The sequence below is a fragment of the Echinops telfairi genome, unplaced genomic scaffold (genome assembly GCF_000313985.2).
Source record: "Echinops telfairi isolate 266 unplaced genomic scaffold, ASM31398v2 ScPeMD7_7424;HRSCAF=8462, whole genome shotgun sequence".
Taxonomy (NCBI): Eukaryota; Metazoa; Chordata; class Mammalia; order Afrosoricida; family Tenrecidae; genus Echinops; species Echinops telfairi.
The window spans coordinates 65,289,750-65,310,183 of record NW_022111324.1 but is presented as its reverse complement, the minus strand read 5'-3'; the positions used below and the strand labels follow the sequence as shown (position 1 = coordinate 65,310,183).

Sequence of the window (20,434 nt, the reverse complement as noted above, 5' to 3'; positions counted from 1 at the left end):
AAACAACAACCCATTGCAATGGCAAGACAAAACTCACAGGTCATATTTGTGGTTATTAAGTGGTTAAGTGGTTATTAAGGAAGTACAGGCACACCTGGGATCAAGATCAACGGGCCATGACTCAAGCTCAAGAAGCATGTAGGTAATGGACAAATAGATCACACTAACATCAGTCTCCAAACCCTGAAATTCAAATAACTAGATGGTACCTGGCTACCACAACCAACTCCTCTGAAAAGGATCACATTTAAAGGACAAGGATAGAGTGGGGCAAAAATGTGAAACAAAACCCAAAATGGTAAAGAAGACCAAGCTTATTCTTTTAAAGAGACTAGTGGGAACTCTGAGACTATAGCCTTTGACACCCTTCAATGCTGAAACTGAATCTTCTCTGGTGGTAAAATGATCCACCAATGAAGATGTAAAGAAAAACATTTACCCGAGGACAAAGCTCAGATGCTTAGGAAGGAGGGTGTTGGATGTGATTGGAATACACGAAGGCCTCAGAGGCATTGGTGGAATTCGATTTATTAAACTGAGCAGATAACACAAGAATAATGTTTTGTTGTTGTTGCTATTGTTCTTTTACAGCACAGGTGCACAAACTTATTTTGTCTGCCACTCCCTTCAAAAAATATTACTTGACACTTTCCTGGGTATTTAAGAACTTTTGTACAGTAGCACATAATCCAAGATACAATGGGGGTATCTGCTTTAGCAGACCCCTTGGATCATTCCTATGCCCCCCCCCCCAGGGGAGCTATTCCCCACATTGGGAAATGTTTTATATCATGTATAAATACATCACTTAATGTCCTTGATGTATTTGTGGAAGGAAAACCAGGAAAAAAGAACAAATGAATAAACAACCAAAGGAAGGAAGGAAGAAAGGAAAGAAGGAAGATTTGTTAAGTGACTTACAAAAGTTTAGTTGAAGTCAAGGAAGAAGTCAAGGCAATTTTTAACTGATTTTCAAAGTTTTACATAATTATTAAGGAATACAGGACTCCATGAATGTTAGCATTGTAACCTTCACACATACTCTTAAACGTTTCATAATCTCTGGCTTAGGAAGATTTACAGTGCCAGATGTAAAAAAGTAAAACAAAACAAGAACCAAGGCCTAATTGGATGAGGCAGTGCAGTGCAGTGTCATGGAAGCTAATAAGAAGGCATCAAGAGGGACCATGACTAAGCAGTCTTAAATGCTACGAAGAAGTTGAAAATAACCTAACTACTCCAAAGGGTATCAGAGTTTGAAAGAATCTTCCTTTTTCCCCCTATTAAATCTCTTGTGACTGATAATAAGATGGGTAGTAGAAGACATAAAATGTCATTTATGGCAAAAATAAAAAGTATAGCAACTCAACATCCAGTAGAGCAGACAACTCAAAGAAGATTGAGTGTCCAAATTTGGGACAGAAGAAAACAATGCCTTTCAATAAAACTGATGTGAAGTAAAACCTGTAATCATAGGATGAAACTTTCTTATGGTTAATTAACCCCCTTTAAAAATATATTAACATTCAATTCAACTGTAGTAGATCTCTCCTCTACCTTTTAAGAATAGTCTGTTAAAATGCTGAAAATCTCATTCTCCAACATGAATTCAATGTAAACAAGAAAAAATGAGTAAGTACACAGATAAACCTAGCTCTTCCTCTTGAGATATTGTATTTAGTTTGGACCTACCCTTTATTTATGATTGACACTGCAGATACAGAAAGTAGAAAAACGGATTATTTGATAATAATGTGATAAACAACATCAAATAATTTTGAGTTATTCCTTCTAATCTCTCCTGGTGATAATGATAACATGTAATACATATCCAAAGGAAGGATAATATTTTTGTAATTATTATCAATAATTTGTATAAATATAAGAATATATAACATAAATAAAAACTATATCTTAATAAAAAGGAAGAAAATAAAAATAACTTGCAGTTAATTTACTGCGAAGTTTTATCTTAAGTGCTAAAATACACATTTTTCTGTTACCCTTTAACTCACTGCTTGAAGAAAATGAAATTTACAGATACTGGGTTACCACTGGGATTCTGAATACTCATACAATATGTCATGAACTGCTAGACATTTTACGTTTAAAATGAAAAATGTAAGTAACACTTTATTTTAATGGTATATTAATTAGTTCTGAATTACAATGAATATCCTATAGCAGTGAATAAAATATGACATCTACATGAATCTGAAATAAATTTATTATGATCAGTATTATCACAATGAATACTAAATTAATTAATAATGATGAAAGACCAAAAGTATTACCAGTAATGTAATAAAACATTGTGAAAAAGCTGGACGTTTCCAGTCACTTTACCACCCCCAGGAATAAGTACCAAGCCTGGATAGTGCTATATTCATATGTATCACCAATGGCCAGAAACCAGCTGAGAAATATAGAAAATGGGGATAAAAAAGTATGGCTAAATATCTTTCCAGGGAAATACAGAAAACCATGGGATTTTAAAAACAAACTGTGTTTAATCTGAGTTGAGTGTACATGATATTGAATAAAAATTTGATAAAATCTCAGCCCTCTTTCTTTCTCCTTAACACATAACTTGTAAATGTTTTAGACACAAGGAATAAAATTCTAATATTAGCCACTCTACGCCTTAAGATGGAGTCCTGGTAGTGTACTGCAGGGTTAGCAGTTCTAGACCACCAGCGAACCCAAGGGAGAAATACAGGACTTTCTATTCCTGCAAAGAGTTACAACCCTGTCCTAGAGGCTGCTATGAGTCAGCACTGACTGGATGATAATGAGGTTTTTTGGTTTGTTTGTTTGTTTGTATTGGTTATGCCATAAGATATTGGCAGTCAAGTTCTCAAATGGCAGAAGAGCAACAGGATAAACACTAGAATGAATTGTGGTGCTAGCTTTTAAATGCAGACGAATTTCATTAGATAAATAAGTAGTATATAAACGTGTATAAGTAAAAACATAGTACAAATATTCTCCAACTCTCTCCTCACAAGATCTGAGAGTAATAATACCCAGGAGCAATACATATCTACTGAGAGGCACAAGCAAGGGCTCTACTGTTCATGGTGTGGGGATGGGCATATCTGACCTCTGCTGGCTTCCCTATTGCCAAGAGCCAATTTTCAGACATGCCTCTATGGTCCATCTTTCTTGACCTACACTGGCAGCAACCATTTCTCCCAGAGCATTCTACATCTACACTTCGTTCAATAATTGGTTGCAATGGCCACACAGAACTCACAGACAATACTAATGATTACTGGGGCTTATTAGGGAAGTTAATTGGTTAACACAAGTCAAGATCAACAAACAGTAAGGATACAATTATTGGTCCACAGCAACATGTCTCCTCAACCATCAACCAAGTCTCTCTCTGGTCCTCAGCTGCTCAACCAAGTGTCCCTTGGCTTCTGCCTCTGTGGGCCAGGAAGCCAGTCCACCTGTTGTTCTGTCTCATAGTCCCATGGTCTCCAACAGATGAGGACAAGGTGCCCCATAGTCTCAGTGCTGCTCCTCTGATCCTCCACGGCACAGTCACTGGTGCATCTAGTCTAGGTAGCCTCAGGCACTTCACGCATCGATCTTGGACATACTCTTCCAATGACCCAGCGATTTCTCTGTGTCCCATGTGACTCTTATACACTGAGAAAAGGTTTTGGTGGGAATGTGGTTTTTGGATTGCAGTGACCATACCACAAAGGAAAACAAAGGATTCATTTTAAGTCACACCTTCTAGTAAAGCAGTCTTAAAGATGCCCCCATGGTAACAAAGGCTGTGACCTGGTTCACATCCTCTACTAAGGTCAGGACTTAACTCCACCTTAATCCAGTAACAGAAAATACCCTCCAAAATGGAATCATAGGCACAAGCATAGAGTATAGAATGATAATACATAAGGAATTAGCTAGAAGGGCCGTATTAATGGACTATATCTCAAGCTCTTTGGAAAACTGAATGATCAAGGGCTAGGTTGAGATTTAAAAAAAATAATAATAATGAGCTTGGAATATGTTTTGTGTCAAAAACCAAGGAAGTGCTCAACGATGGGCAGCTCCCATGGTCAAATCTGCTACACTTATTAATGAATTTGTACCCATCAAGTAAACATGGCCCAAACTGGTTATTAATATGTGAGTCACTAAACTAAATATTTGATGAAGAGGAGTACATGTAATAGTTTCAAAGTACCTCTTTTTCTACAAAAATCTTCTGAGTTACAAAGAACATCATAGTGGAGAATTCTGGCAGATATCACATTAATCAAGCGATCAAAATGGACACCATCAGCAATGGGATAAATTGAGACCATGCAGTAGAGTGTAGGAATTAAAGGCAATAGAGGCAAAAATCATTATATACACCGTGCTGCAGTAATGGCGATCTATGAAGAAGTTCTGGTGATGCTGTCTGCAAGGTCAGTCGTTCAGACCCACTAGGCTCGGAGGGATAAAAATGAGGCTTTCTACTGTAATAAGGATTTAATACCTTGAACAAACCAAGATAAAGTACATATGTGTAAGAGTCAACGCTGGGGAAGTAGATTTTTTTTCCTTTGAATTTTATGAAAAAATGCATGGATAGACATACAGACTGTATTTGTACTGGAGAGAAAATAGAAATATACCTTCAAATGCATACAGGTTTGATAAATGATATTTTTATGTGAATTTTTATAATTGCTGCAGATATTCACAAATATGATTGATTGTACAATGGGTAAAGCTATTAAAACTTCTTAGGCATTATTAAACACTTTGAAGGATAGAGTTGCTGAGTCTGAGAGATCAGAACCAGTTATGGGGGACCCTAAGGTCAATTTGCACTTACTTTGGTGGGTAACATCAGGTCTCTTAAAAGCTCAGGTCACAGTGCAAGTGGTTGCATAATCATGAATCATGCCCTGAGTCTTGCCCTGACTGCCCTGGTCCAATCCTGTATGCCCTTTCATCTAACACAATTTAAGTGTCCCAAGTGTGGTCCTTTACCTGCTTCTGTGGTCCGACCTGTATTTGTGATGTATTGATTTGCCACCAACCATGCCTTTGTGAGTTTACTTTGCCCTCCCCTCCCCTTTTAAAAGCTATATATCCCACCAAACCCTTTGATGCTGTGTTAGTCTAAGATAACTAGAGACTGACACTCATATATGTACAAGAAATAACTTTTTATCAAGAAGTTACATTTTGTGTTTGTCTGGGTAGGCTAGAGAAACAAATTCATAGACACACATATGTGTACAACAAAGAGCATTATATACAAGAGCAACTGGACATTGAGAAAACAGTCCAGTCCAGTCAAGCCCATAAGTTCAATATTAGCCCATATGTCCGATACCAATCTGTAAAGTCCTCTTCAGACTCACGAAACACATGTAATGACGCTGAATGCAGGAAGATCACAGGCCAGTGGATGTGAAGTCTGTGGATCCAGTGGCAGTGTAAGCATCTCAGTGCTGGCAGGGGGCTCCACATGGTTCCTTCAGCTCAGAGGCTCTGACTGCCATTAGCCTCTCTCCATGTGTCTTCTCAACAGGGATGTCTCGCAGGGAGTGAGCAGAGAGAGAGGGTTTCCTACTTCCAAGGAGGAATACAGGAGTTCCCAGAATGCTTAGGAGAAGACCATGCCCACACAGAGGCCTCATTGGTTATATGCTGATTGACAGGCTAGACTCCACCCCTACACTCTTAATCCTCAGATGGATACCAGATTATGTAACTACCACACATATCAAGAAAGCATCACAGACTAGTCCAATTCAAGTCCACAATCCAATACCAGTCCATAGTTACTCTTCAGACTCAAATAGCCACATGCTATGATTCTGAATGCAGGAAGATCCCAGACCGGTGGGTCCAGAGACTTGTGGATCCAAGGTTGGTGGAAACATGGCAGGGCTCCAGCAGCTCTCAGGGTGGAAAGTAGGCAGGAAGGGAAAGCCAAAGCGAGAGGTGAACTTCAAGAGTCTTCTTTGTATGAAGTCCACACCCCCAAGGAAGCTCATGAAGCTGTGACCTGCTTGATAGGTTTGACTCCACCCCTAGCCAGGAGTGTCAGAACCTAAACACAATTCTTAATATAGTCAAATTCAATCTTTTCTTATGTAAACTATCCCATTCATATATACACTACAACCTTAGGCCTCTGGCAGGATCAAGCCATTTTGTCTAAGCTGCATGATTTTTGCCTCAGAAAAATTCAAGAGTGTTTTTGGCTCCCAGAGCTGCAGCTTAAGATCCACTGCATTTATTTGCTCCCGGCAGCTTCTAAGAATCAAAAGTTTTACTTCCAGAAACCAAAGGAGTAAACCATGCAGCCATATCTGACCAAAAGGATAAATCCATCCAACTTTCATAAGGTGGAGGTCAGACAAGCCTCCACTTTCCATCTTCCTTTATGATTTGTTTCTCAAGCACCCTACTCCCCAACAACCTGATATGTTAAAGCTGGGTGGAAAAGAGAAACAAATCAAGTGACAGTTATATACGTATAAGAAAGAACTTTATATCAAGAAGTAATGACATTTCAAGAAAGGGTGTCTTATCTGGATCTGTCTGTGTCTGTGTTGTCATTGTCTCTTTTAAGACTTAATATTTTCCTTAAATCAAAAAAAAATCTCATGAGCAGCCATCTAAGGTGCAGCTTTTGATAGCTCCCTTTTCAGAGGAAAGAAGCAATTAGTTCAACTAATTAACTGTCTGAACATCAGCTTCCATGATCCTGAGATCCAAAGAATTAGATGGTATTCAGCTACCACTGGCAACTTCTCTAGAAGAGTTCACATTAGAAGGTCCTGGATAGATTGAGAGAAAATGTGGAACACTAAAAACCAAAAGAGAAACCAGGTTTATTGGTTGGTTAGAGACTGGAAGAACCTCTAATCCAGTGTTCTCATAATGGGAATACTCCCCCATAGAAGGTGGTGGAAATGATCCAGGAGGTCTGCAAGAGCAGATGCCTACATTTTATCCTGGAGTTTGCACAATAGTACAATTTTTTTTTTCATTTCCAGGGGTGCTGAATAATTATTTGGCCACTAAGACCTACTAATCCCCCATGATTTGACCTAAAACAATGTACACAACTCCAAAAAATGGGATCTGCTATGTGTAGCTAATCAGTCATAAGAATATTATGGTGGGACGCAACATCCTTACTCTGGTCATAGCCTGGACGCAATCAATTGAAAGGAAGTTTTGTTGGGTGTAGCACACTTCCTCTATGGGTTGACACTGGAAAACATTTGTTTGCTTTTTTCTGGGCTTGATTCCTGCATCTGGTGCTTTGACTTCCAGTACTTTGGACTTGAAAGTCAATGACCTGCTATATTTCCTGCCAATCCTGGAGACATCCGAGGGTTGATGACCCAGCAGACCCACCCACCCTGGACTCATTTACCTCTGAAGCCATAAGCCTGGCCTTCTGACCTTGGATTTTACCTTTTCTGTAGCCACCCATCGGTAGTCTTCCTGCCAAATACAGGTTTGTCAGCTGCAGGAATAACCTGTGGACTTGTAATATTCCATGAACGTGATTGCTTCTACAGTTGTGTAAACCATTTCTTGAAATAGATATATTTGATATATATATACATACCTATATCAAGAAAAATATATGTAATTATATCGGCTTTGCTATTCTAGAGAACCAAGTCCAAGGTACTTTCCTAGCAGTGACTATTCTGTTTTCACTTTAACTATTCTGAATTACATTTTTTAATTAAAAAATTGTTTTAAAAAGGGCTCCAGATTTTTTGGGGGGGGGGTTACTTTCTCTCTATAAACGTTATTACATTTTACTGAAGTCCATTAGTTGTTACCCCACATCAAGCAGCAGCCCAACTTTTGTTGACCTAATTTTTGTAAACTAATGTTATTTGAACAGCTTATAACTTTCATCTGCCCATAAGAGCTGAAGATATTCAGTTGCTGGAAATCTATAAAGAGCTGGCTCAGGCCAGTTGAGGAGTCATGGTCAGGCAGTGAAACTTAACTGTCAAGACTTTTTTTCTTTTTCAAAAAATTAGAAGTACCCAAGACCCATCTGTAGGCAACTGGACATCCCCTTACAGAAGGGTCGCAGGGAGGAGATGAGCCAGTCAGGGTGCAGTGTAGCAAGATGAAACATACAACTTTCCTCTAGTTCCCACTACTCCCACCCTCTTCATGATCCCAATTTTTTCTTACATATCTGGCTAGACCAGAGGATGTACACTGGTACAGATAGGAACTGCAAACACAGGGAATCCAGGACAGATGACCCCTTCAGGACCAGTGGTGAGAGTGGCGACATTGGGAGGGTGGAGGGAAGGTGGGGTGGAAAGGGGGAACTGATTACAAGGATCTACATATAACCTCCTACCTGGGGAATGGACAACAGAAAAGTGGGTAAAGGGAGATGTCGGACAGTGTAAGATATGACAAAATGATAATAATTTATAAATTATCAAGGGTTCACAAGGGAGGGGTGAGCTAGGAGGGAGGGGAAAAATGAGGAGCTCAAGTAGAATGAAAATGTTTTGAGAAAGATGATGACAACAAATGTACAAAGGTGCTTTACACAATTGATGTATATATGGATTGTGATAAGAGTTGTACAAGCCCCCAATAAAATAATTAAATAAAAAACAAAAAAACCTAAACTAAACTAAAAAACTAGAAGTGAACAAGATAGAAAAGTAGGATCTCTCTACTGAGGTAAGAGGCATAGGAATTCTTTCACCCAATTCTACATCAACCTGATAGAGTCAAAGGAAGGAAGCTGCTCCTTCTCAGAGGTGGCAACTTCAAGCATTTGGTAGCAGACTTTGAAGATGCATTTCTGCTAGTTAATTTGCCCCACCAGTATGGTTTTCACCAGAGTAAAGCTTCTTCCACGCAGCTCAATTCTTAGTAAATATTGTTCTGGCTTGCTTATTTTGCCCATTAAGTTGAACCAGTAAAGGGCTGAGAGGGAGAAAACATCAAGCATGTAGCTTTAAGCAGTCATTATCCCCTTTTCCTAGTAAATTTATCTTCTAAAAATCCTACAAAATTACTGGTCAAGCAATGGAGCAGATTTTTGTTTCTTATCATTCTTGCACATAATTCTTTACCAATATTTTAAAACAGTAATATATTGAATGGAATGAAAGAAGTATACAAAAATCCTTAGACTGTCTTTTTGACAGAAGCCCTAGTTGCATAGTGGTTACACGTTCCGCTGAGATCTGCAGGCTGGCAATTCCAAATCACCAGCTGCTCGTTGGGAGAAAGATGGAGCATCCTCTATTCCTGTCAAGAGCTAGTCTCAGAAACCCACTGGGGAAGTGCTACCCTGTCCGATCGGTCGCCATTAGTCAGAGTCAACTCAATGGCAGAGTTTGGCCTTCTCCACCCAATTATTCACCCGGTTTTGCTGGTTCCAAGAAAAGTTAGTCAGTTTTCTCAATTTACTTTGTAACCTGACACTTTTCCACACTCAATTTATTCCCTTACAGCTACTCAGGGCATTCCCATGTACTTTCCAAGTTTTAGAATTGTACAATCTGCAACTAATATGCTTCATTTCCTCCTTTTAAATATTAATAACAGTAAAAGCCACAATCTTGAGAACATTCAAAAAGAAAATGACAATGTGCACTTTTACCTTCAATTAAATTAAAGACAAAGCTTCACTTTGTCTATACTGTACTTCACCTGGACATATGATGACTTTTGGTGTTAGAAACACAGTCTATATTATTAAGAATTTTTAAAATTTCTAATTAATAATATTTTAAAAGCAAACACTATTTTTTTCTGAGTAGACTTTACACAAGTATCTTCATATGTTAAATTGAATAGAGTTTTAAGCTTATAGTTTATACACACCACCAAATATTAGTGTATACGTTTTTTAAAAAAGACAAAATTTCAGGGAAAATATCAAATTGAACTGCTTTTATTGGACATCCACTGAGTTGATCATATGCATTTCATGTTTTCTCCTTCTGTTGTAATTTTCCATTATAATTTCACATCATGAGTGCGTATTAATATGCCTTGAAATAATTTAATCCTGTTAATTAACATATATATAGCAGTTTCTTTTGCAGATAAGGAAGCTGAAATTCTAGTTTAGTGGAAGAGTTTCACTGTAAGAATTGAATTTAAATTTATGAAAAATTAGAGTCCAAAGTAATACAGAATTAAGATTTGAACTGTCTTTAGCACTTTAAACTAAACTATAATTATATTCTTGGAAGAAACCTTGGTAAATTCTACCAGTCAGGATTGAATATAGTAGAAACAAAAAATTAAGCAATTAATTCCAATCAGAGGGAGGGGTTCATGTCTACGCTACTAGGCTGCCAGGTGCCAACTGTGACACAGACCATCAAGTGCAGAAAGCTCAGAAGAGGTCTTTTGCAGAAAATGTACCCAATGAACTATCCATTTGATTTCTTGGAAGATTTCATGGGCAAAGTAAAATGAAAGTCTTAACCTATTTTCTCCATTAGTCATGATGTTACTTATAGTTCTAATGTTGAAGTTTTTTATTATTATTTTTATGTTGAGTTGAAATCCTTACTGAAGGCTGCGGTCTTTGATCTGTATTCGTCCATGTTTCAAATCTTCCTTACTTTCAGCAAGTAATGGTGTATCATTTGCATATCACAGGTTATGAATGAGTCTTCTTCCAATCCTGATGTCACTTTCCTCTTCATAAAGTCCAGCTGCTGGGATTATTATTGAGCATAGAGATGGAATAAATGTGGCGAAAGGATACGACCCTAACACACACCTTTCTTTTTCTTTATTTACTGTTAACCAAACAGTAACCATTGTTATTCAATTCTATGTGTTCAAAAAGCTGCCTCTTGGTCCATGTACAGATTCCACAGGAGCAAAATGAAGCGTTCTAGGATTGCCATTCTATCCACCGTTACCCACAATTAGAGACCAACCTAGTCCATGTCTACCAGCGGGGAGGAAGAGGTGCTACTACTTGGAGTAGGACATTTGTTGACAGGAAACGCCTGTGAGACAATTAATAGGGTCGTGCCAGCCTTCGCTCAGATTCCGCCCTTGTCGACTTACCTGTTTTTAAAGTAGTAAAGGTTTCCTATAGTCGCAGACCGACCTTGCAACCTGGCTAATGTAGCCATAGCTTCTGGGTTCTGGTTTCTATCAGGTGTTACTCTCCGTCTCTATGGCAACGGGGCTAAACCATTAAGCGAATCCCAGGGTTTCCGATTTTCTTTTACTTCTCTGGGCTCTCCCACTTCATTTCGCTTTACAAAATACTATTAATGTAACAAATATGTGAAGGAAAAGGCTGACCTTATTTGTCTCATCTCTTCCGTGAGCACCCGGGAGGCGTTAGAGGCGAGCGCGGAGGAGGAGAACGCATGGGCTTTTCCGGCATCCGGTTTCCGCCTCCCGCCCGCTTCCGGAAGCTCCTGCGAAAATGCTCAACTGCTCTTGGGAAGCCGTCTGTGGTACAGTAGTTGGAGCCTGTTCTCGGGCCTGAGCCTCGAGGGCCAGGCTCCTGGGTGTCGTTAATGTTCGGGGCCGCCGGGCGCCAACCGATCGGAGCTCCACCCGCCGGGAACAGCTGGTGAGGCTGCGGCCCCGGGGGCGGGAGAGCCGGGCGCGTGCGATGGCCGGAGGCCGCTGGACCTGGCTTGGCCAAGGGGAGGGAGTTGGGTTGGACGATCCGAAGACTTGTAGGCCTTGCCTCCCGGGAGCCAGGGGTGAGCGCAGTTGAAGGGAGCCGTTGAGGTGTGTGCTCGAGGTTTGCGAAGGAATACAGCGAATGCTTGTTGATTGCTTGCTTCATACTAGCTATTTTAGGGCTAAGACTCCTGTACTCCAGGGCAATTCATCTCCTTCTGGACCATTGACCAGGTTCCGAGCAGGAAGAATGTATTTTATTCTAGGTCGTATTCGCCCAAGCCCTTCTACATGTAGATCAGATTATACCGAATGTCCTGGAAGATCCAATCTAGAGAGCTAGCGTTTGGAAGTTCAGTTAGGGAAGAGACATCATCCTCTCATAGTCTTATTTTTGGGAGGGGGTGAATACCTGCTTCTACTCCCTTTAATGATCCATTCTAGTTCAGATGAGATTATATGGGTGTTCCTCAAACTTTGAAACATGTAAATGTCAGGATTCTGTTTGGGGTTTAACCACATCCTTCATCCTCATCAGTACCACTTGAGCATGATGTATAGCTTTGATTTATCAAAGCACTTTTACAAATGAATCCTTATAACATCCCTGGAGTAGCAGATTATCACAGGCACAGGATAACACTTAAGTGATTTAGTGCCCTTAAGTAAGTGACTTACTTCAGTATACAAAGATGCCCTGTGCATTTTAGTTCCAGAGCTAGAAGCTGATTTGGGGGTTTCTACTGGAAAACTGATGTAGCCTCTAGTATTTTGCTCTTTTCTTGCAATTGTACACAAGGCCAACAGTGAAACACACAAGCGCGTTTCCCACTGGCAATCTGCTAACCTAATACTTTGAACAGCGCTTGAAATATGGGTAAAAAGTACATATCCACTCCAAAGGTGCCACAGAAACTGAGGAGAGAGTTCTAGTAACTTGCAATCTCAAATCATTTCTTTTGCATCATCTAACAGGGAAAAGTTAAAAGAATGTCTTGCCCCGAATATTTCATTTATTTTATAAGGAGTATCAATTTGGTGATTGGAACCCTGGTGGTGTAGCGATTACATATTGGGCTGCTAATAAGCAAGGTCAGCAGTTCAAAATCACCAGCTGCTACTGGGGAGAAAGCCCAGGGGGCTTGCTACTCCCAGAAAGAGCAACAGCCCTGGAAACTCACAGGGGCAGTTCTGCCCTGCCCTACAGGGCCGCTAGGAGTTGGCATTGACTTAATGGCAGTGAGTTTAAGATAGATTTGGTTATGTTCTGTATTAAAGAGGGCGTACTTAAAAAACAACAACAGTTCTAAAGTGTTTAGTTTGGGCAATTGAATGTATTTGTAAAAGTCACCATACAAAACAAGATATAGGACATTATCAGGGAAGTTTCCTCCTGTGGGCATCCTTAGTAATTCAATAGCTTCTTAAAGGAGGGAGATAAAAAGGCTACCTATGTGGGTCTTGCTCTGGTGATTTTAATATCTATGATATGTATATTTTAATATTTAATATTAAAAGATGACCAAACTCTTTATTCTCCTTTCCACCTTCTAATCTCTTTTATAATATAGAGGAAAACTTCTTTAATGATCTCTTCAAAAGCCTTATCCCCTTTTCCTTTTTGCCATTCATACTTTCGTATGATCTCAGAATATAGGTCCTAGCTCTTTATCAGTATTTTACAATGGATTTGGTAGAATCATATCTACTGTGGTGATTTGAAGCTTTTTTTTTAGTTTCAACTCCACTCAAAGTTTGTTAATGAAATTCTTTTTCATTCTATGAGCGTATTTGTACCTTGGATTTGTTTCTTTACAAAGATAAAGCTATAGCACCATTGGGAATGCTACCCTTTAGTTTTGGTGCCAAGTCTTTCATACAGTGTGATCTTTTGAGCTAGGCTCTATTATTAGTTATGCTTTACCCCCCTACATTCCAATTGATTCAGATTCATTGGGACCTTCCAGGACAGAGTAGACCCTTTCTTTAGGTTTCTAAGATTGTAAATCTTTATGGGAGCAGGTAGTTTCATCTTTTTCCTGTGGAGCGGCTTGAACTGATGGTCCTTTTGTCAGCACTCAGCATTTAGCCCACTTCTCCACCAGGGATGGTGATGCCAGGGGAGGATATTTTAAATAACTTCCCCAAGTGATCTATTTGCACAATGATTTCAGTATGATATGCCAGAAAGAGAGGAGCTTCTGTGTCATACAAAGACACAGTATGTGTGGGGCTCCTGACCACAAGGTCAGCAGTTCAAAAGCTCCTCCTTGGGAGAAAGTTGAGGCATTCTACTCCCAGTAAGAGGTATAATCTTGAAGATCCATAAGAGTAGTTACTTTGTCCTATAGGGTCGTATGAGCCGTAATGGACTCCCTGGAGGTGAGTTTGATGCCTAAAAAAATTTCTTAATCACTGTAGTAAACTATACTACTGTATGGACACAGTGGCTACAACAAATGGGCTCAAACACAATTGTGAGAATGGGGCAGGACCAAGTTGTGTTTCATTCTGTTGTGCATAGGATCCCTGACTGTACAGCACCGAGCAACAACAACAATATAGTATGTGTCTGAAGAAGATCCAATCCATCAAGAACTATATGCACTAGAAAGCAGATGACCAGATTCGTAAACCAATTGGAGTACCGTCATCTTGACCTCTGCAGCTGTTTTCCACTATTGAGACTTTTCACATTCTAACTACCAAATGAGTAAACATCGATGATTGTTTTTATTTGAAAAAGCAAAATTGGCACTTTATATAGAATTAGGGAGCCAAAGAATGAAAACATCATGCAATTAAATAATAAAAATTCAATCTATATATTTTCTAGGTAAGTAGTTCATATATGTGGTTCCTATTATGCTTTTGACAAGAAGTTATGGTTAAGCGTGCCTAAGCCCCCTCCTACCACCCACACATTTTAAGACAGATTATCAAAAATATTCACCTTGGTACTGCTATTGATAGCCTGCTCTTTAAAATTTTGTTCATTTGAGAAATCACATTTAGAATGGAGATATGCTATCCTTTATGACTTTTTATGTTTTTATGGATTTATTTTTTAAATCACTTTCTAGTCCATGTGGAAATATTATTGATATATTTAAATGCAGTATTCTATTTATTTACTTTATTATATAAATTTACAGTTAATGAAAGTAAACTGAAACTCAATTCTTTGGACTTCTGTTTCTGTGTTTCATTCCTATTTGTTATTTTGATTATTTTTAAGTCTGCAACATCTGCCAACTGAAAAATGTGCATTTGAAGAAACAACAGTCTCCTTTTTTTATGTATTGAACTCGACTCGATTTTGTACTATGAGGATTGTTTGAAACAAGATTTTTTTTTTCAACAATTAGGACCAAGCCAATGATATGCGACAAGATACTAAACTTGGTGTAGTTTCTTGTATGATGTTATAAGGTGCCATTCAGTCAGTTTTGACCCATAGCCACCCTATGCACAGCGCATTGGAATACTGTCTGGTCCTGTGCCATCCCTACAGTTGTTCCGATGCCTGAGCCCATATTGCAACCACAGTGTCCATCCGTCTAGTCGAGGACCTTCCTCTTTTTCTGCGGCCCCTCCACTTTACCAAGCCTGATGCCCTTTTCCAGGGATTGGTGTCTCCTGACAACACGTCCAAAGTATGTGAGATGACGTGTCACCATCCTTGCCTTTAAGAAGCACTCTGGTCGTACTTTGCCCTTTTAGCAATACATGGTGCTTCCAGTATTCTGACAGGCAAGTAGTAGATAGCTTCTTAACATTCTTATTTATTTAACAAGCTGGAAACAATATATTTAAGCAGTCTTTGCTATATCGTCTTAACCTTTACCTTTGCTTAACTAAACAGCTGGAGCATTTGACTTGTAACATGGCAGGAAAATGTGAAAGAAATTGTAGTTATCCAGAAATTTGATTCTTCAGTTCATATTTTTCCTATATTATTTTTTATTCATTTAGTGATTCGCTAATGTGTTGATTCATTATGTGTCAAGCACTGGTGTTTTGTGCTTGTTAGGTGCCTTTGAGTTGCTTCTATTCTGACCCCGCGTAACACGAAGGAAACACTGCTCAGCCCTGCGCCATCCTCTAAGGCGTTGTGAGGTCCGAGCCCACTGTTGCAGCCGCCGAGTCTGTTCATCCCTTGAGAGTCGTGCTCTTTTTCACTCACCTGTTTCTCCAAGTGTGATGCCCTTGTCCATGAACCAGTCCCTCCTGATACTGTGTGTGCTAGTTATGTGGAATTCCTGCATTCTCATTCCTGTCTTAGGCATTCAGGATTTTGCCTTTTTATACTTTTGATAAATATCTTTGGGGCCTGTGCACGCAACGAATAAGATTCATTTCCTACCTACTAGAACCTTGCCTAGATGCATGTTGGGTAGAATTGGATTGAATTATTTTTAGTCTACATTTTTTTGTCCTGTTTGTTTTATACCTTGGCTTCATTTCATTTAGACAGCTTTTACTTCAAAACTTTACATTTTCAAGGTGATTAGAGTATGCAGGGGCTTCAAAAAGTTCATGGAAGAATGGGATAGGAAGGTAATAGAAATTTCCATGGCATTTTTGAAGCCCTTTCATTTAAGGAAAGGAGTTTTGAATGGCTCTGGATGCTTTATGTGAAGTAACAAAACACCAAAAGAAAGTTTATCAAATTTACATAATAAATGAGCTTGGCCTATGATGTCACTTATTTGGAAAGTAGAACGAGTTATTTTTTTTTTCACCATTAAATGTCAGTGAGTGGAGCTTTTGCTCCTATGACATTAAATGAGTTTCTCGGTGGCAGAGATGTGTGACTCTAAACTGGGAGAGATATCTCTTTTCTTGAGCATTTCTTTTTCATGAATATTATTAAGGTCAGATTCACCATATTTTTCCTAGAGAATTCTAGTCCATATTTATTGCCTAACAATGTTACTATTAAAGTTATAATTAATTATTGTTAGAGTGATTCCTAATTTCTTAAGATTATCTCTCCCCTAAAATACATGGAAGGCAAAATCGAAGAGGTAGTGTATTAAGAGTTATTAATATCTGAGATAAAGACAAAACCGTTAAGGAAGGAAATTTATGATTTTCTATCAACTGCAGAAATTTAATCTTACCGGGTTGCTATGAGTCAGAGAATCCGCTATATGGCAATGAGTATGTTTTTAATTTTTGGTATGTGTGCCTGTAGGTGCATACAGTTGTAGGGAAACCTCACAAAGCTTATGATTCTATTTGTATAAAATATCCAGACCAGGCCAATCATAAAAAGAGAAAGTGGGTCGATGGTCGCCGTAAGTTGCAGAGACAGAAAATGGGGAGTAAATGTTCAATGGGGACTGGTTTTATTTCAGGTGGCGAAGTGCTTTGGTGGCCACCTAACATTGTGAATGTACTGCATGCTGCTCACCCTTCACTTCGAAGTAGCTCTTTTTAAGTAACCTTCTCCTAGTAAACCTCTCTTAGATAAAATTTAAAAAAACAAGTAAGGAAATCATATAAAATTAAAAAGAAAAAAAAGAGACATCAAGTTTTAGATTGACCGTATGTTTAATATTGCTCAGTATAATCTAATGCTGCCTGAAAAACCCCAAAGTGCTTATGTTCTCAAGTTATTTCCTTTACAGAGTAAAATTTAGATAGATCATGGCATTGTAATTTGGCTTCATGGACTTTATTAATTTGGATTATTTTAAGAAAACTGCAGGTGAACTCTTGTCTTCTGCATTATACCCAGTACTAATTATTCCTGAATGATTTCATCTGCAGATGAATTGGAAATGGGGAAAAATTGTTTTATAAATGTGAATTTTAAAAAAAATCCCAAATTAGGTAAGAGGTAATTCACTGACTATTGCTGTAATTTGAGTCATAAAAATACCGATGCTCATTAAGTAAAGATTTTTGTACAGAAAGGTTTTTTGGTTTTTTGAAATCATTATTGGGGCTCATACAATTCATGACAATACATAGATCAGTTGTGTAAAGCACACTTATACATTTGTTGCCCTCATCTTTCTCAAAATTTGCTTTCCTCTTGGGTTCCTGGAATTAGCTCATTTTCCTTTTTCCCCCTCCCCCTCCATCCCTACTCCCCCCTCCCTCATGAACCCTTAATAATTTATGAATTATTATTATATCTTATCTTACACTGCCCGGTGTCTCCCTTCTGTTGCCCATCCCCCAGAGAGGAGGTTATATGTAGATCCTTGTGATCAATTCCCCCTTTCTAATCTCCCCCCTTCCCGGTATCGCCACTGTCACCTCTGGTCCTGAGGGGTTCATCTGTCCTAGATTCCCCGCGTTTCCAGTTCCCATCTGTACCACTGTGCATCCTCTGGTCTAACCAGGTTTGCAAGGTAGAATTGGGGTCATGGTAGTTGGGGGCAGGAAGCGTTTAAGAACTAGAGGAAGGTTGTGTGTTTCATTATTGCTATACTGAACCCTAAGTGACTCATCTCCCCACTACCCCTCTCCAAGGTATGTCCAGTTGTCTACAGATGGGCGTAGGGTCCCCATTATGCGCCACCCTCATTCACGATGATATGATCCCCCCCCCACCCACCTTTGGTGTTTGAAGCCTGGTCCCTTCGGCCCTTCATGATCACATATGTTGGTGTGCTGCTTCCATGTGGGCTTTGTTGCTTCTGGGCTAGATGGCCACTTGTTTACTTTCAAGCCTTTAAGTCCCCAACCGCTGTAGGTCTGGATAGCTGGGCACCATCAGCCTTCTTCACCACACTTACTTATGCTCACATTCATCTTCAGCATTTATGTGGGGAAGGTGGTCACACAATGATGGTTTCTGTTCTTTGGTATCTGCTACCTGATCTCTTCAACACCTTGTGTTCACACAGGCTTGTGTGCTTCTTCTTTGTGGGCTTTGTTGTTTCCAAGCTAGATGGCCGCTTGTTTGCCTACAAGCCTTTAAGCCCCCAGACGCTTTCTTTTGATAGGGCACCATCAGCTTTCTTCACCACATTTGCTTATACACACACACGTCTGTCTTCAGCGATCATGTCGGGAAGGTAGGTATCATGAAATGACCGTTCATCTGAGCAAGGTGCTCTTGTATTAAGGGAATGCTGCATGTGGAGGCCCAATGTCCACCTGCTACCCTACTACTAAACCTATAAATATTTGCACCCAGGTCCATTTCCGCCATAATCTTAAATATATTTACATATGTACATGTCTATATTTAGGCTTCTAAGTACAGAAAAGTTTTATGTATCCAGAATTTCTCTCAAATAAGTATGGTGTTCATTAAGAAAATGTTTTTGGGTAAAAATGTCTTAGTGCAGTGTTTTAACTTAGCTGCCAAGGCAAACAAAATTAATGAGTTATTGATCATGTGATGGTCACTGATAGCGCCTTTGTATCTGGGAGGCTAAACCGGTGCCATTTTTATCTGAGATATTTGTAAAGCAACGTTATATTAAATGATTTTAATATTAGCGGCTCTTTAACAAGATTGTTGCTTCTGGTCAATTTGCAGAAAACTTTCCAGTTAGTTGTAAATGAAGTAGGAAATATTGATTTGAACTGTTGAGTAGTATGCATACATGCCTGTATATGTACAGATACACGCATTTTTTTTGTATTTGCATGACTTGTACAAAAGCAAAAATGCTTTTAAAGTAGTGTTTAGGTGACTTAAACTTTGTGTGATGTGGAATAAATTGACCTCTCCTAATTGAAATATTTAAAACATGCTATTTTCTTCTAAAAGAAGTAGGATATAAATTCAATATAGCTGACACAACTTAAGTAAGACTTTGAGGTTTTGGTGTCATCCTTTGTAATCTTACTGGTTATATTTCATTAGCTGTATAAGTGACAACAATACCTTTTACCATATATACTTGTGTATAAGCCGAGTTTTTCAGCACATTTTTAATGCAATTTTTGTGGTAAAATTAGGTGCCTCTGCTGATATTCGGGTTGGCTTATACTCTAGTATATACAGTACCTAAAACTCATTCAAGTGGCTTGCTACTTTCAATCAATTGAATGAGATATGCTAACCTTTTGCTAATGTTTCAACCAAAATCCCCTGCCATTGAGTTGATTTAAGACTTTGTAAATTGTTATGAGTAGACAACCCCATGTTACTCCCGAGGATGACTGGTGAGTTTGAACTGCTAACCTTGTGGTCAGTAATCCAGTACTTACCCGACAACACCACCAAGACTCCTCTTCAGTGTTTCCAAAAACCCAACTCACTGCAATCAGGTTGATTCTGACTCCACCCTATAGGACCTGGTGGAAATGCCCCAGTGAGTTTCTGACTCTTGCATAAGAGTAGAAGACCCCATCGTTCTCTGGGAACAGCTGGTGGTTTCAAACTGCTGACCCTGCAGTTAGCAGCTCAATGTGTAACCCATTATGCTACAGAGCGCCTTCTGAAATAATACACTAAATTGTAGCTTCCAAAATGAAGTGCATTTTTATTTGCAGATTGTAGCTATGTATTACGCTAAGTCCATGTTAACAGTTAGCCTTGCCATTCATCCATTGATAAGAAAGCCACATCTTCAAAAAGTAAATTTCTCCAGATCTAAATGATAGAGTCTAAGTGATTAGATGGAGGATCCTTATTGAGCTGCCTACAAGTCAGTTTTGTTAGAGATGCAGTATTAGATTCATAGGTAATTTGCATTTCAGACTCGTTTCTTCCAGACACAGTGCTCAAGCAGAGCATGACAGCCATTGCACAAAAGGTAAAGCCGATGGGCAATTATTAACATCTGAACAATAAAAAGGGGATCCATTT

The 20,434-nt window shown here is 39.0% G+C and overlaps 2 protein-coding genes across 4 annotated transcripts in view; one reads left to right on the top strand and one right to left on the bottom strand.

The window, feature by feature from the left end:
* SPATA17 (spermatogenesis associated 17) overlaps positions 1-11,149 on the bottom strand; it is a 285,944-nt gene extending 274,795 nt beyond the window's left edge. The window contains exon 1 of the mRNA XM_004700147.2: positions 11,074-11,149. Coding sequence (XP_004700204.1) covers positions 11,074-11,141 — 68 coding nt within the window. The 5' untranslated portion in view covers positions 11,142-11,149. The remainder of the gene's footprint in view (positions 1-11,073) is intronic.
* Positions 11,150-11,451: 302 nt separating this feature from the next.
* The window catches only part of GPATCH2 (G-patch domain containing 2), a 192,167-nt gene continuing 183,184 nt past the window's right edge, over positions 11,452-20,434 (top strand). For all 3 annotated transcript variants that reach the window (XM_004700146.2, XM_045298075.1, XM_013004008.2), the window contains exon 1: positions 11,452-11,593. In XM_004700146.2, the coding sequence (XP_004700203.1) occupies positions 11,538-11,593 (56 nt within the window). In that variant the 5' untranslated portion in view covers positions 11,452-11,537. The remainder of the gene's footprint in view (positions 11,594-20,434) is intronic.